We start from the raw sequence: 15,087 nt of genomic DNA, 5'->3' as shown, positions 1-15,087 counted from the left end.
TGTTCCTTGTAGCTGTCAAACACACCTAGCAACACACACACACACACACACACACACACACACATCAAACATCAGTGTAATCCTCAGAGGACCGGTCACAGGACGCAGAGCTGGAACTGAATCACCGGTCATCGGGACGACCCAGAGAGACCGAACACTCACACACGAGTGGTGCACATTCATGCCAAAAAGCATAAACGAACATCTGCCATAGAGACCAGCTCCAGAAACAATGCCATTCTCTCTCTTATTATTGGTTTATATTGCAAATGAGTAGGAATAGCAGCTGTAGCTTCATTAAGCTCTCTCTATCTCCTTCTCTCTCGCTAACTCTCTTTTTTCTCTCTCTATCTCTCTAACTCACATCCCACACAGCATTAAACCACTGAGTGTGAGCACTTCAGTTGATGTCTTCTACATTTTTTGCACCGCTTATGTGAAATTATGTGTATTTGTGTGCATTTATTATTAAAGCACTGAAATTGAAGCCACCAAAACAGAGAAAGGAAGGAGAAACATGGAAAATTTGGGCAAAAGAAAGCAATAGATTAAACAGATCAACAGTGAAGTGTCAGAAGCACTTAATGAATAATCTGAATGGTAATGAAAATGAGAAAAAAATTTAAATGGATTAAAAATTATTTCCTTCACTCTCCTGCTGGTCAGCACAGATGCGTTCAAACAGTTTGATCAGTAGCTGATCAACAGTGAAGCTCAAACACAGTGGATTTTGCCAAAATGTGACAGGCTTACAAGTATGTCTGTACTATATTTTTACTGCATTACCCTTCTTTACTATCTGTCTATCCAACTATCTTCCACAGGTCCCTTTGTGTGAATCTACCATGGACCGTATGCTCTGTGGGCTGCTGGTCCTGGGTATGGCCGTAACAGTGGCTCATACGTGCCCCAAGTACTGCGTGTGCCAGAACCTGTCCGAGTCTCTGGGCACACTGTGTCCGGCGAAAGGCCTTCTGTTCGTCCCCTCTGACATTGACCGCCGCACGGTGGAGCTACGGCTGGGCGGGAACTTCATCCTCCGCATCACGCAGCAGGACTTTGCCAACATGACCGACCTGGTGGACCTGACGCTGTCCCGCAATACCATCAGCTACATCCAGCCTTTTTCATTTGGAGACCTGGAGACCCTCCGTTCACTTCATATGGACAACAACCGGCTCGTGGAGTTGGGTCCAGATGACTTGCGTGGGTTAGTTAACTTGCAGCACCTCATTTTGAACAATAACCAGCTTAGCCGAATCTCCGAGCGCGCCTTCGAGGACTTGGTGGCGGCGCTAGAGGACTTGGACCTGTCCTACAACAACCTGCAGGCTTTACCTTGGGACTCAGTCAGGCAGATGGTCAACCTGCACCAGCTCAGTCTGGACCACAATTTGCTGGATTACATCCCGGAAGGTACCTTTGTGGACTTGGAGAGGCTGGCCCGTCTGGACCTGACCTCAAACCGGCTCCAGAAGCTTCCGCCTGACCCCATTTTTGCTCGAGCGCAGGATTCAGCCTTGATGACCACACCCTTCGCCCCGCAGCTGTCCCTCAGCATGGGTGGAAACCCACTGCACTGCAACTGCGAGCTGCTCTGGTTCCGCCGGCTTGAACGCGACGATGACCTGGAAACCTGCGCTTCCCCTCCTGGTCTAAAGGGGCGCTACTTCTGGAATGTGCGAGAGGAGGAGTTTGTGTGTGAGCAGCCACTCATCACGCAGCACACACACAGGTAGGGATGTAAATTGAACTATTTTTGCTTGACAAATGTTTTTTGTCAGATATTTCATTTTTAAACAAATAAACATAAAAAGTATTTAAATGTTGGTTAAACACAGACCTTTGAAGCTTTGAGTAAAGAGTCCTGTACAGGGCTGCTGCTGCTGTTTTCCATTCCTAACAACTAACCGAAACCTGCTTAGACTATAGCTTGTTTTCAGTCAGTGATGTCATCTTGAACTTCCAGATAGCAATGTTTTTTTTCCTCCAAACTGGTCCCACACATTGTACATCAGAACATATTTGGGTGATTGCTTGCTTGGCTGTATCTACCTAGACACCATGGAGGAAAAACCCTGACTGAACAGTTTCCAGTTGAGTGTGTGAAGATATTAACTTTTTTAAAATTAACTAAAAGATTGAAAACTTGAAAAGAAGACTTGAAAAATGTGTTGCTCTATTTCCCAGAAATCATTAGGTTTCTCCCTGCTGACCTATATAACAATACCTCTCACAGCTTTACACTAAATTTATGATCACTTATGATGTTTCCAAATCCAGCTCTGCTTAGATGTAGCCACTTGGCAGGAGCATAAAATGCAGTATCATCTGATTGTATTCCCACATCCTCTGCAGTTCTGCATCATGCACTCAGTCAAAAACTTTCAAGATGGCATAATACGTGTTGTTTACCTGATTCAGTAAATGGATATACAAATAATCTTGTTGTATATCCAAATAATCTTACCCTTCCCTACACAGGTTGCTGGTTCTGGAGGGTCAAACAGCCAGTCTCAGGTGTGAAGCTATCGGGGACCCAGCTCCCACCATCCACTGGGTTGCCCCTGATGACCGGTTGCTTGGCAACTCCTCCCGGACCGTTGTGTACCGAAACGGCACGCTGGAGATCACCATCACCACGTCCAAAGACTACGGCACCTTCACCTGCATCGCGGCCAACGTGGCTGGAGAGTCTACAGCTTCGGTGGAGCTGTCAATCATCCAGCTGCCCCACATAAACAACAGCACAGGACAGACCTCTCAGCCCAAGTCCCGCCTGTCGGATATAACAGGTCTGTTTTTCTGTTTGTTTGTTTGTTTTTGTTTGATATTTTTCCTAATAAATAAATATATATATTGTTTAGGAGTGACCTCACAGTGCTTTCATCCATTCTTTACTAATTTTACCATGATTCAATTTCATTATTTTGATTTGATTTGGTTTGATTCTGAATTTTTGTATACACTGAATGCAAAATACTTCTAAATTTAGTTATTAAAACTGATTATAATTGATACTAATACTCCAAAATAGATGCAGGCGAATCTTGGCCTTTAGAGAGATGCATCACAATGTATTGATGCATTTTTACACCCTTATTATTACTCTTTATTATTATTATTATTAAAGGAACTTCGAAGACTGGCAAGGCCGTGCCCAAGAACCAGCCCGAAAAGGCAGTGACTGTTTCCGAGGTAACCGCAGTCTCCGCCCTCGTCCGATGGTCAGTCAGCAAATCGGCGCCCAAAGTGAAGATGTTCCAGCTCCAGTACAACTGCTCTGATGATGAAGTGCTGATCTACAGGTATGAGAGTGTGTTGAGAATGGAGGAGATTCCATGACAGATCTGAAAGGAGTCATAACGGTAGAGAAAATGTAAAAATAGCAGTTGTTAGGAAATAAAATGTAATCCAGCATGAAAAGGATTACATCGCATTTCACTGTGCAGTTCTGTCAAGGTGGCAAAACTAAATGCTTAAAAAAATATTATAGAATTTTCTGAACCAGGGAGACGGGAGATACAGTGAGGAGGTCTTTATTCGAGAGTGTGCTGTCCATCACTCTGCAATGGCCCAGTCTGAGCAAAGCTTCACAATGCCTGTTTATATACTACTGTGGCAGTAGATGGCAAACCTGTGCCTGTGTCTATGAATATCGCAGTGCTGTTCATATCATGATAAAGACCTTTAAAAGCCTGGAAACTGACCATTTGCTGCTGGTCTATTTAAGACCTAAAAGAATGCTGTGGTTGAATGCTGTGTTGTAATTCATATTGCAACTGGAAAGAATAAACACTAATCATCCCTACAAATAATACACCACAGCAAACTACACTGCATGTACAGAATAACACAGCACTCCAAATGAGGAAATGAGCACGTATAAACAAGATGGTTCTTCAAGGGCTGTTTAGTAAAGACACTTGTTCTAAATAGAATCATGAACATTTGCATGCTTAAATGGTTCTTTGCATGGCAAAATCATTTTTCAGATTGATGTAGAATGTGTTGTATATGATTCTATATAGAACCTTTCTGAAATGGGTTCTATATAGCATCAAAAAGTGTTTCCGCTGTTGTTACAACATCTAGTTTGTGACAATAGAAGAACCCTTTTTGGTTATGTAGAACCATATGCAACACATTCTCCATCAATCTGAAGCATGCTTTTACCATGTGAAGGAAGTGCTGTGTTGTGTGTGTGTGTGTTTTGAAGTTGTATTTTAGGCTGCCTATTGTTGTCTTTCTCCTTATATGGTCATGTTGTCACACCTGTTACTTGTCCTGTATACGCTGGGTCTAATCTTGGCATCAGTCCAGCTATAAAAGTGTGACAGCCCATTGTATAAGGGGGCTGGCTGGGTGTCTGGAACCTGCGCGCGCAACAAATAAACTTCACCTGTCCAGACAACAGATCGAGTCTCCCGGGTTTGGATTCTATCACATGTAAAGAAACTTGTAAGCATGCAGATGGTTCTGTGAGTGTTTGTGGCTCTATATAGAACCATTGTCTTTATTAAAGAATCCTTAAAGAACACTCTAAGAACCATCTGCATGCTTAAATGGTTCTTTGCCTGGTGAAAGCATTCTTCAGACTGATGGAGAATGTGTTGTATATGGTTCCTTATAGCCAAAAAGGGATCTTCTATTGTCACAAATTTGACATTGTAGCAATAGCAGAACCCTTTTTAATGCTATGTAGAACCATATACAACACGTTCTCCATCAGTCTGAAGAATACTTTCACTATGCAAAGAAGCTTTTAAGCATTCAGATGGTTCTTAGAGTGTTCATGGCACTATATAGAACCACTGTCTTTACCATCTTTTTAAAGACAAAAATAAATGAAAAAAAAAAATCATAATATTTAACTGCATTTGTTCTTATGACCCCAAATGAAACTTATCACTGTCCAATCCCAGCCCTCAACAGCATACAGACGTAGACACCAAAAGGCCTAAGTTATGCTGGGTTTAAAAGCGTACGATTGGGACATACTTGTGCTTCTCACAGGCTATACATCTACTGTATCTAGCAAAATAATGTTATCGCCCGTACGTTTTGAGCATCACTTGCACAGTTTCTGCCATATAAAACCTTAAATAAAACTGTATTTCTCTCACTATTAAAGTGAGCCAGATATGTAATGTGTGAAAAACATTGGCTATCCTATTACACTGTGAAAAGTGGCTCATCAGATCTACTTAAAAAAAATACTTCATGTGGTAACAAGCAATTAAACTAGTTTTATTCAACTCAAAAAATTACTCTGAAAGAGTTGTTCATTCAAAGTATTTATTTAGGTTGAATAAAACTAGTGAATTTACTTATTCTGACGAGTTACTTTTTACAGTGACTTTTTACAGTGTAGCTTGTTACGCCAGCTTTGACCAGCAAGGCGAGGAACCAGGTATAAAAAAAATAACTATGGAGCCAAGTGGCTAACAATTAGCATGCTGTCCCAAGGGGGCAGCTTTTTTTCCCCTTTCCTTTTGGGGACAGGGAAAAAAATATATATTACTGAGGAGCTAACTGGCCAACAACAATGGCTAACTCTCCAGTAATTTTCTCGTCTGGCTCAAAAAGGGGAAGGGGGAAAAAACAGCTGCCCCCTACTGGTCAAAGCTGGTGTAACAGGCTAAGTATTAGCCAGTAATTTTTTCCATGCATTACCTGTCTGATTTACTTTAGTAGTGGAGAAAATTGTAGTGGAGACGTAATAAATATGTTTTGTCTGTTTTTGGTTTGTTATACAGGCAGAAAAATTGCCACTCAAGGACACACTTTTAATTTCTTTTTTCATCTTACTCTTCAGGGCTTCTGTACGTCACAGTACAGAAGGAGAATGAGTGATGATTTCAGATTCACACCGACTTTAAATGAGCTAATTTGTTTATCTACAGTGGCTCAACATAGATTACAGGCACAATGCAGTTCAGTGATGAGGAAAATTAATCAACAAATGCATTTTAGCTCACACTTGAATATAAAAAATTATTGGTCAGCTGTAAACAAAACCCTCCACTCTGATTGGTCTTCACTTGTATCTCAATGGATTTTGGGTAGGAGGCCACATGGATGCAGTCGCAGGCGCACAGAGGGCACTCGTGAAATGAGAAGTGGGACACACTGCAGTCGTGGTCTTCAAATCTGGACCTTGAATCTAGTTACCGCTCTGGGATTTTGTAAACACTGGGTGGCCAATCAGTTACATCAGCAGTTCAGTTAACTACCGGTGATTACACCATCCAGGAGCAGAAAGTGGATTCATTTGAAGAGCCCTACAGCCTTGTGTTACTCATGTGCAGGAGTGCCCACTGGGACACTAGGTGGATTACACTACGAGAAATAGTGTCTTGGCAATTGAGAAATTATCTATGAAATTATCTTAAATCTAGTCGATATATTGTTCTCATTTGAGATTGATTGTGATTATTTCACTTGTTTTAAGTGATTTCTGGCTTGTTTTGAGCAAGCAAAATTATCTGCCTATATAGTGAAATAATTTGACTTACCAAAATCACATAAAAAAACAAGTGAAAAAGTCTATAATTTAATTAGATAATCATATAATAAGTTCTCAAAATGAGAAATTTTAGATACATTGACTGGATGTTTTTTAAAACATAATTTCCTATTGGTTATATGTAATAACAAGATGTATTCATGAGCAGTGAGTGTGTGGTACCATGAGAACAGCAGGGTTGCAAGGAGAAAGCCGCTGCTTTCCAAAAAAGACATTGCTGCCCGTCTACAGTTTGCTAAAGATAACATGGACAAGCCAGAAGGCTATTGGAACAGTGTTCTGTGGACGAATGAGACTAAATAGATCTTTTTGGTTTAAATGAGAAGCATTACATTTGGAGAAACACTGCATTCCAGCATAAAACCCTTATCCCATCTGTGAAACACAGCGGTGGTAGTATCATGGTTTGGGACTGTTTTGCTGCATCTGGGCCAGGACGGCTTGGCATCATTTCAGTAAATACATATGACCCCCCCCCCAACTCCCCCATCCCAACCCACACAAAACAAGGCCATCCTCACAAAACGAAAAAGGAACTCTGCAAAAAGAAGAGATACATAAATATAAAATTCCACTCTTCCCAGTTTGGGCTTTGCTGATCCCATTCATTGCACTTCACTTCATTAGGTTCCTGCGTACACTACCTATCATATATATATCAGAGAAGATTTCCATCCTAAAGAGTACTAAACATTTAAGATAATATCCATAAGTTTAGGAGGCAGATGCTCTATGGTCTCTAAAGGTCTCTAGATTTTCATAAATAACAGGTTGTTGCCCCTAAGTACTGCCGCTAATCGCTCATGAGGAAGTGTCCTAAATGTTTCCCTATACCACTGAGTAACACAAGGTGGCATCTCTCTTAGCCAATTATTAGGAATACATTTCCAAGCTATAAGTAACAATTTATCAAGCAGTTTATGACGTAGTGGGATAGTGAAAGTGTTTTGGAGGGGAGGCCCAATAAAAACCAGCCTAGATCTCTTTTTAGTTTTATGTTACGAATTCTGCCAATTACTTAGATATATTAACTGGAGTTAAGATAATTTCGCTTGCCAAGATGCCATATTTTGCAGTGTACATTTACTTTTGACACAAATTCAACATTTAATTCTTCAAATCTCTGCTATAAGTTTCTCGGTAAACAGTGTGAAGTGTGAAAGCCTTGGTTTAAGCATGTCAGTGATGAATAATGTCATTTGTGTTTGTCTCTCACAGTTACGAATGCTTCATGAATCTTCTTCCCCAGTTCAGCAAGAGTTTATGCTAAGATAAAAGCAGCCTGACGTTGAGTCGCGCATTTCCAGCAAACAGGGCTGAAACGTGGGGAAGTGCTGCTGGTTTAGATAAGTGCAGATGATTTGATTTGTTTAGAGGGGTAGCGTTTCTCTTCAGCAGGAGCTGCCAGTCACAACGAGCTCAGAGTGAAGGAATTTACCCTCCACTGCTCACTCCGCATCAACAGCAAAGGCAGATGGTGTCGAATTTGTCTTAGGACTCGTAGCTGTTTTCTTTGATAGTGTACACTTGTAGCAGTCTTCTGGGATCCATCCATCATCCCTCGCTCTGTCCGTTGAATGGATAAGCAGGCAAAAAGGCTTTCCCTTCCACTACTTTTCTTCTTCATCTGACGTCTTCACTTGCTCCGAGACTGAGCTGCCTTTCTCTCTGTTTTTCTCTCTCTTTCTAATTTTCTTTCTCTTTTGTCTTAGGACTCGTAGGCTGTTCAGGGTCCTCAACTCTATGCTCTCCTGTTGTAAATAAATCAAGAAGCACATCTGATTACTCATGACATTAAAGCGATAGGTTGGTTAAAGAATTAAAGTGTACCCAGTTTTCCACTCCAAATGTAGTTGATTAGCCAAGACATGTTTGGTGTCTGAAGTTTGTTTATTTTGTTTTAGCATTGGAGCTACAAGGCTAATGCACTGCAAAAAGTCTTAAATCTTATCTTAAATCTAGTCGACATATCTAATATTTAAAAGCCTAAGATTATTTAACTTATTTCTAGACATTTTGTACTTGTTTTAAATGATTTTATTGTGAACATAAAACTAAAAACAATTGTAAGAAATATGATTGAAGCAAGAAAAATGATCTTCCAATATAGTGAGATAATTGTACTTAATAAAATCACCTATAACAGTACAAAGACATTTAGAAACAAGCAAATTAATCTTACAGTAATCTCAAAATGGTAAATATTAGATATATTGAGTAGATTTAAGATCATTTCACTTGACAAGATACCATTTCTTGCAGTGTTTAGCCAACAATTAATGGAAGCCTATAACCCACCAATTAACCTAAATGGCCACACACTTGCCTCAAACCATGCCGAGTTGTTAAAAGGGAATTGTACCAAATTCCTGTGTTATTAAATGACTTAGACATGAGTCATTCTGTAGTGATTTGGGGTGAAATGCTCCATCCGAGAGAAACTTACTGAGTCAGAAATGTTCACTGTGGTGGTGATAGGAACCCGATAACTGACAAGTTTAGATTGCCTTTATGCAGATTTTTTTGGTTTTTCATTTTTCCCTCTGACACTTATGATGTTTGTGTACCAAAAACATCAGAAATCATCTCTCTTTATCCCTTAGAATTTTTGTTACTTTGTCTTTAAGACTGATATACTTGCCGAGCACTTTATTATGAACATTTTACTAATACTGAGTAGGAGGTGGGGGGATGAGGGGATCAATACAGCACAGTATAGCAATATTTTGGGTTGCAACATTGTATTGGTATATGGATGCCAAATGTTCATATTTTATTATATGAGTTTAAAATTTTTATGACAGTGTAACAGTGTTAGTGCTGCAATAAAACTGATTGAAGAGAGATGAACAGACTGAAAACTTTATCTCATTAGATAAAACAGATGTGGAGAAAGTTTTCCTTTGAGGACAAAATTTGCAGTTGAAAAAGGTAATAAACACAACATATCACAATATATGTTATCACAGTACTCAGCATATCACAATAATTTTAAAATCGTAGTAATATCAAATCATGACTTGAGTATTGTGACAATATCGTTTTGTCGGGCCTTTAGTTATTCCCACCTGTAATACTGGGTAGGGTCTCCCATTCAGGCGATGATTGATTGGTATTAACAGGCCTGAAGTATGTCAAGAAAATATTCCTCACACCATAACATCACCTCCACCAGCCTGGCCTGCTGACAGAAGGCAGGTTGGGTCCATGGATTCATGCTGTTGGTGCCAAATTCTGATCCCCACAGTGAACCTCAGCACATTCAAAATTCATCAGACCAGGCTACGTTTCTCCAGTCTTCAGCTGTTCAGTTTTGGTAAGCCTGTGCCCACTGCAGCTTCAGCTTTCTGTTTTTAGCTGACAGAAGTGAAACCCAGTGTGGTCTTCTGCTGTTGTAGCCCATCCACCTCAAGGTTTTACGTTCTGCTCACCACAATTGTACAGAGTAGTTATCTGAGTGACTGTAGCCTTTCTGTCTGCTCGAACCAGTCTGGCCATTCTCTGCTGCCCTCTCTAATCAACAAGGCTTTTCTGTCCACAGAATTGCTGCTCACTGGTTGTTTTTTCCTTGGATGCTCAATTCTGAGAAACTCATGAGACTGTTGTGTATGAAAATGCCAAGAGATCAGCAGTTATAGAAACACTCAAACCAGCCCGTCTGGCACCAACAATCATGCCAGGGTCAAAATCACTGATTGAGGCAAGTGAGCATGCAGCTAGCAGCATGCTAATTGGTGGGGTATGAGCTTCAATTACTAGTTAGCGACATTAGCCTTTTAGCAACAGCACTAAAACTAAAGAACCAGATGTCTTGGCTGATTAACTACATTTGGAGAAAATGCTGTAAATTAGATTTTCCATTGAACTGTTGCATTGAACCTTTTAAATGTATGTGTATCAGCCATGTTGTGGACTGACCATGATCATGAGTCAGAGCCTTTTAAGATGAAGGACTTACAGCATCGAGCATTATTGCACCCAGTCTGGAGAGATTACATTTACACCCACCTGACATCCAAGCACAGTAAGAGCCCGTCTGTCTCTACGGTGGACAGACGTGACCTTAGTCTGACCCCAGTCTGCATTTACACCTGCAATTCATGTTCATCCTCTCTTCACTGTTTAACAATGAGTAAAAAATGGTCTCTCTCTCTCTCTCTCTCTCTCTCTCTCTCTCTCTCTCTCTCTCTCTCTCTCTTTCTCTCTCTCTCTCTCGTTATCTTTTTCTCTGTGCTCTCTCTCTCCCCTCTCCCTCTCTCCATCTCTCCTCATCTCTCTCTTTCTCTGTTCCATTTCTTGTTTCTCTCTCTCCTCTCACTGCTCTCTCTATCTCTCTCTCTCCCTCTCTCTCTTTCTCTCTCCTCTCCATCGCTCCTCTCTTGCTCTTTTTCTCCCTCCCCCTCTTTTCTCTCCCCTCTCCATCTCTCCTCTCATTTCCTTTTTCTCCCTCCCTCTCTCTTTTCCCTCTCTCTCTATCCCCCCTCTCTCTATCTTTCTCTGTGTTCTCTGTCCTTTCTCTCCCTATCTCCTCTCATATCCTTTTCTCCCTCCCTCTCTCTTTCCCTCTATCTCTCTCCCCCCTCTATTTCACCTCTCTGTCTCTTTTTTCTCTCTCCCCCTCTATAATTTTTTCTCTGTGTTCTCTCTCTTCCCTCTCCTTTCTTTTTTCTCCCCCTCTCCCCTCTCACCCTCTCTGTCTCTTCCCTCTCCATCTCTCATCTCATTTCCTTTTTTCTACTGCCCTCTCTCTTTTCCCTCTCTCTCTATCCCCCCTCTCTCTCTTTCTGTGTTCTCTGTCCTTTCTCTCCCTCTCTCCATCTCTCCTCTCTTTCTTTTTTCTCCCTCTCTCCCCTCTTTCTCTGTTTCTCTTCCCGTATTCTCTCTCTAACTTTTTCTCTCCTTCTTGCTCTCCCTCCTCACACTCTCTGTCTCTCTATCTTTCTCGCTCTCTGCATTTTCTCTCTCTCTCCTCTTCTCTGTCCTCTATCTCCTTGTTCTCTCTCTTTCTCTCTCTCTCTCTCTCTCTCTCTTTCTCTCTCTCATTGTTCTCTCGCTTTCTATTTCTCTCTCTCTCTCCCTCTCTCTCTCTCTGTCTCTCTCTCTCTCCCTCTCTCTGTGTCAGTTCTAAGGCGTTTGATGAGGTATAAAGTGTTTTACAGTGCGCTGATGTAGAGTCGTAAATCTGTGTGAGGAGAGAGAGAGAGAGAGCAAGCGGAGAGAAAATCCAATTACTTAATGTCATTTAAATCATTTATCCATTAATATCTGGGGGAACGTGTGATGACTGCGCTCTTCTGTGCAGTCCATTTGCTGGTAGTCTGCGCTCGCTGCGTCCTTTGCGCGTCTGTTTGTTTTCTGCACTAGACAATATATTGTTTGTACCGACATACCGATATTGGTGTCACTCAAAATTCTAGATGTTTCAGTTTCAGCTGTATTGAGTTTTATTGATTTTCTGAATTTTTTAAATATATTTTTGTAAATGTGATTTCTTAAAATGCCCATATCCTACTTTCCTCTTGTTTTTTTTTTTATTTCTTTCCCCGCTTATAACACTGGTGCAGTTTTATGTACCTAAAGAGTTCAAGTTTATTGCTGCAGAGTCATTTTCTGACCTTTCTTTGTCTTTTAGAATTAAACTGTTTTTGTATTGTTCCTTTAAAACTGATATGGTCATATGCAAAAGTTAGAACACCCCCTTGTCAAATTACATGTTTTGTTGAAGTAGAAATAAATCAACACATCCTCTACAAGGAACACAAATATAGCATTTTTTTCTGATATATTACAATTTCTATTTATCTGCTGAGTTTAACATATTGAAAAATATAAATGTGCTATGACTTTTGCACAGGGCATATTTGATGTTTTATTTTTCCCTCAGTATGTTAAATTCAGTAAATATGTAATGTCCAGGCAGCCTGCTAGGCCACCTCCAGCTGCTGGGACTCCTGGGACAGCTGTGGGCACCTACTTAAGCCGTGCTCACTCATCACTCGCCGCTCAGTCTTGAGTTCACGCTGCATGTTACTCTGACTCAACCGGGAGTCTTTACTGTTCTCAAAATGTTCTCCAGCATAAGTCTTAAAATAAGTCTTTTGAGTGTATTTAGGGAGAGATGAGGTGAGTTTTTTGGATTCAGTTTTGATCATCTTTTTAAGTCTTTAATTCACACAGCCACTTTCCCCTTCAGTGGCTCACTGTGTAAGCACCTATCTCCCGACCCTCAGTTGCTTTACACTAGAGGTTTTCCTCTAGTGTCTAGCTCCCAACCACTAACATAAGGGTTGTAAGTTCGACCCTTGTTCAGGGTGAACCCTCTGGCATGTTACAAAATGAACAGCAATTGTGCATTAAAATAGGAAGAAGTGTGTTCTGTGTGGAGTAATTTGACCAGTGGTGCCCAAAACTCCTGCATACCACTAATATGTAAATGAGCTCTCACTGGAGCTTTATTCAAAAAGCAGTCCGAGCTGAAACACTCCTTATAACTTCAGCTTGAGTGGGCGAGGCTAAACTGCTGTAGACTGAATAGATGGATATATGTAAATGAGTTTGTGACATCACAAAACATAAAAATTCAAAACAATGTTTTTGCAGCTCCATATTGGGTGTATTTCACAGTGCAGGGTTTCTCAGTTTAGCCAGATAACTCAAGCCCGAAGTCAAGCCTGTCCAATAGGAAAAGAGCTGAGGGACATTCTGATTGGACAGTCCTCATCTTTGCACTTAAGATATCTGGCTAACTGAGAAATCCTGCTTTGTGAAGGACCCTCATGGACCGTATGGACTCGTTAGTGAATGGCACATTCTGAAACTTTAGCAATGCTTGCATGCTACATCAAACTCATATTTAAAACAAAGGAAGATTGAGTTTTCCATGGTATAGGCTCTTTAATGAAACAAGGTTTGGAAGGCAGCTCTTTATAATAAAGCAGCAGCCGTCAGGAAACAACTTCCTGATGCTGAATTTTATTCATTCCGCCCAGCTCTACATTTTCCCAGCCAGAGAGAAAGCAGGACATAATTGAGTTCTATCCTGACGGCAGTTCAATGAGACGCTAGCTGGGGGGAGATTGGAGCCAGTGTTCCCAAACACGGCCACTGCTCCAAACGCTGCAGCTGAAGGAAGACCAGAAGCTTGTTATCTTTCATCATGGATTCCCATCAGCAAACTGCAGCCGCTCTGCTCCCCCAGCTCATATCAGTCCCGGGCCCACGGCTAAGCTAGCATCACTTTCCCTGCTCGGCACTGATTCTGTTCGCTATCAGCTCCAGTATGCAGGCCGGGCAGATCCCGGCTGGGAGATAGAGCCCACTCCTGCACTAAAAACAGATTTTGAAGTGGAGGATCTCTGTGGAGACTCGACAGACTGAACGTCGATCACTTTCCCTTTTAGTAAAGGATGTGAAGTGAGGGGATGTTTTATTCGCTCGATATGCCCTGTCATAATCAAACAGACACGAAATGTTAAGGCAGAATAGTAAAGGGATGAAACCTCTAGCGCTCCCTACCCTCCTAAACTTAAGTATCGCCAACGTTGGACCAAAAGTTCGTATCTTCAAAAAGTAACTCGACAGGAGAAGCAAAAAAACTGACTCAAGTCATTTTGGACCATCTCTGTTAGTCTGTTCATGATGAAATCTTGATGAAGTATCAATGGCAGCAGATACTGACAAATTATCTGTAGGTTTTGAGGAATTGTGTGATTTTTCTTCTGTTACTCTGAAAGTCTCATAGATATACAAACTACAGAAAAATGTGTCTCGTCAAGTGAAATTCTCTTAAATCTAGTCAATATATTTAGTATTTTTAAAAATTTAAATTGTTCTATATAGAACCATGAACACTCTAAGAACCCATAATTAAATGGTTCTTTGCATAGTGAAATGGTTCTTCAGATTGATGGAGAACATGTTATATCACGAAAAAGGGTACTGCTATTATTACAAGCTTGACATTGAAACAATAGCAGAACCCTCTTAGGTGCTATGTGGAACACTTATGCACAGTTGCCATCAGTCTGAAGAATCCTTTCACCATGCAAAGAACCATTTACATTTACATTTACATCATTTAGCAAACCATTTAATTATGCAAAGGATCCTTAGTGTGTTTATGGTTCTACATAGAACATTTGCCTTTACTAAAGAACCCTTGAAGAACCATCTTTTTAAAGGTGTAGCTTTAATGTATAGTTAATAGTGCTATATTTAATTTCCTCTACATTTCATTTATCTTTTCTCATAGCAGATAACCACAAAAATTCAAATACAATTTTAGGTACACTGCAAAAAAGAAACTGTGTGAAATAAGCTTAAAAGTTCAAAATCTAATACTCTCCTTCTAATGAGTGAATTGAGATACTTTGCTTGTATAATCTCTGTAGAAAAGCATTCACCAATAGAATAGGATGCTCTGGAGCAGCTGCACATGTGCATAGGTTGCCATGCAAAATGCCAGTTGTGGATTAAAGGGGTATAAAGCCCTCCAGCATTGAGCTGTGGAGCAGTGGAGCTGCATTCTCTGGAGTGATGGAGCTCCGTCCAATACCTTT

The 15,087-nt window shown here is 40.8% G+C and overlaps 1 protein-coding gene across 1 annotated transcript in view; it reads left to right on the top strand.

Annotated features, from left to right (window-relative positions):
* lrfn2b (leucine rich repeat and fibronectin type III domain containing 2b) overlaps positions 1 to 15,087 on the top strand; it is a 213,236-nt gene that overhangs the window by 187,037 nt on the left and 11,112 nt on the right. Inside the window, exons 5-7 of the mRNA XM_036562270.1 lie at positions 825 to 1,735; positions 2,485 to 2,795; positions 3,134 to 3,308. Of these exons, the coding sequence (XP_036418163.1) occupies positions 846 to 1,735; positions 2,485 to 2,795; positions 3,134 to 3,308 (1,376 nt within the window). The 5' untranslated portion in view covers positions 825 to 845. The remainder of the gene's footprint in view (positions 1 to 824; positions 1,736 to 2,484; positions 2,796 to 3,133; positions 3,309 to 15,087) is intronic.

Source organism: Colossoma macropomum, unplaced genomic scaffold, assembly GCF_904425465.1.
Source record: "Colossoma macropomum unplaced genomic scaffold, Colossoma_macropomum, whole genome shotgun sequence".
Lineage (NCBI taxonomy): Eukaryota > Metazoa > Chordata > Actinopteri > Characiformes > Serrasalmidae > Colossoma > Colossoma macropomum.
The sequence above is the reverse complement of the archived record's forward strand: the minus strand, read 5'-3'. Positions and strand labels throughout refer to the sequence as shown.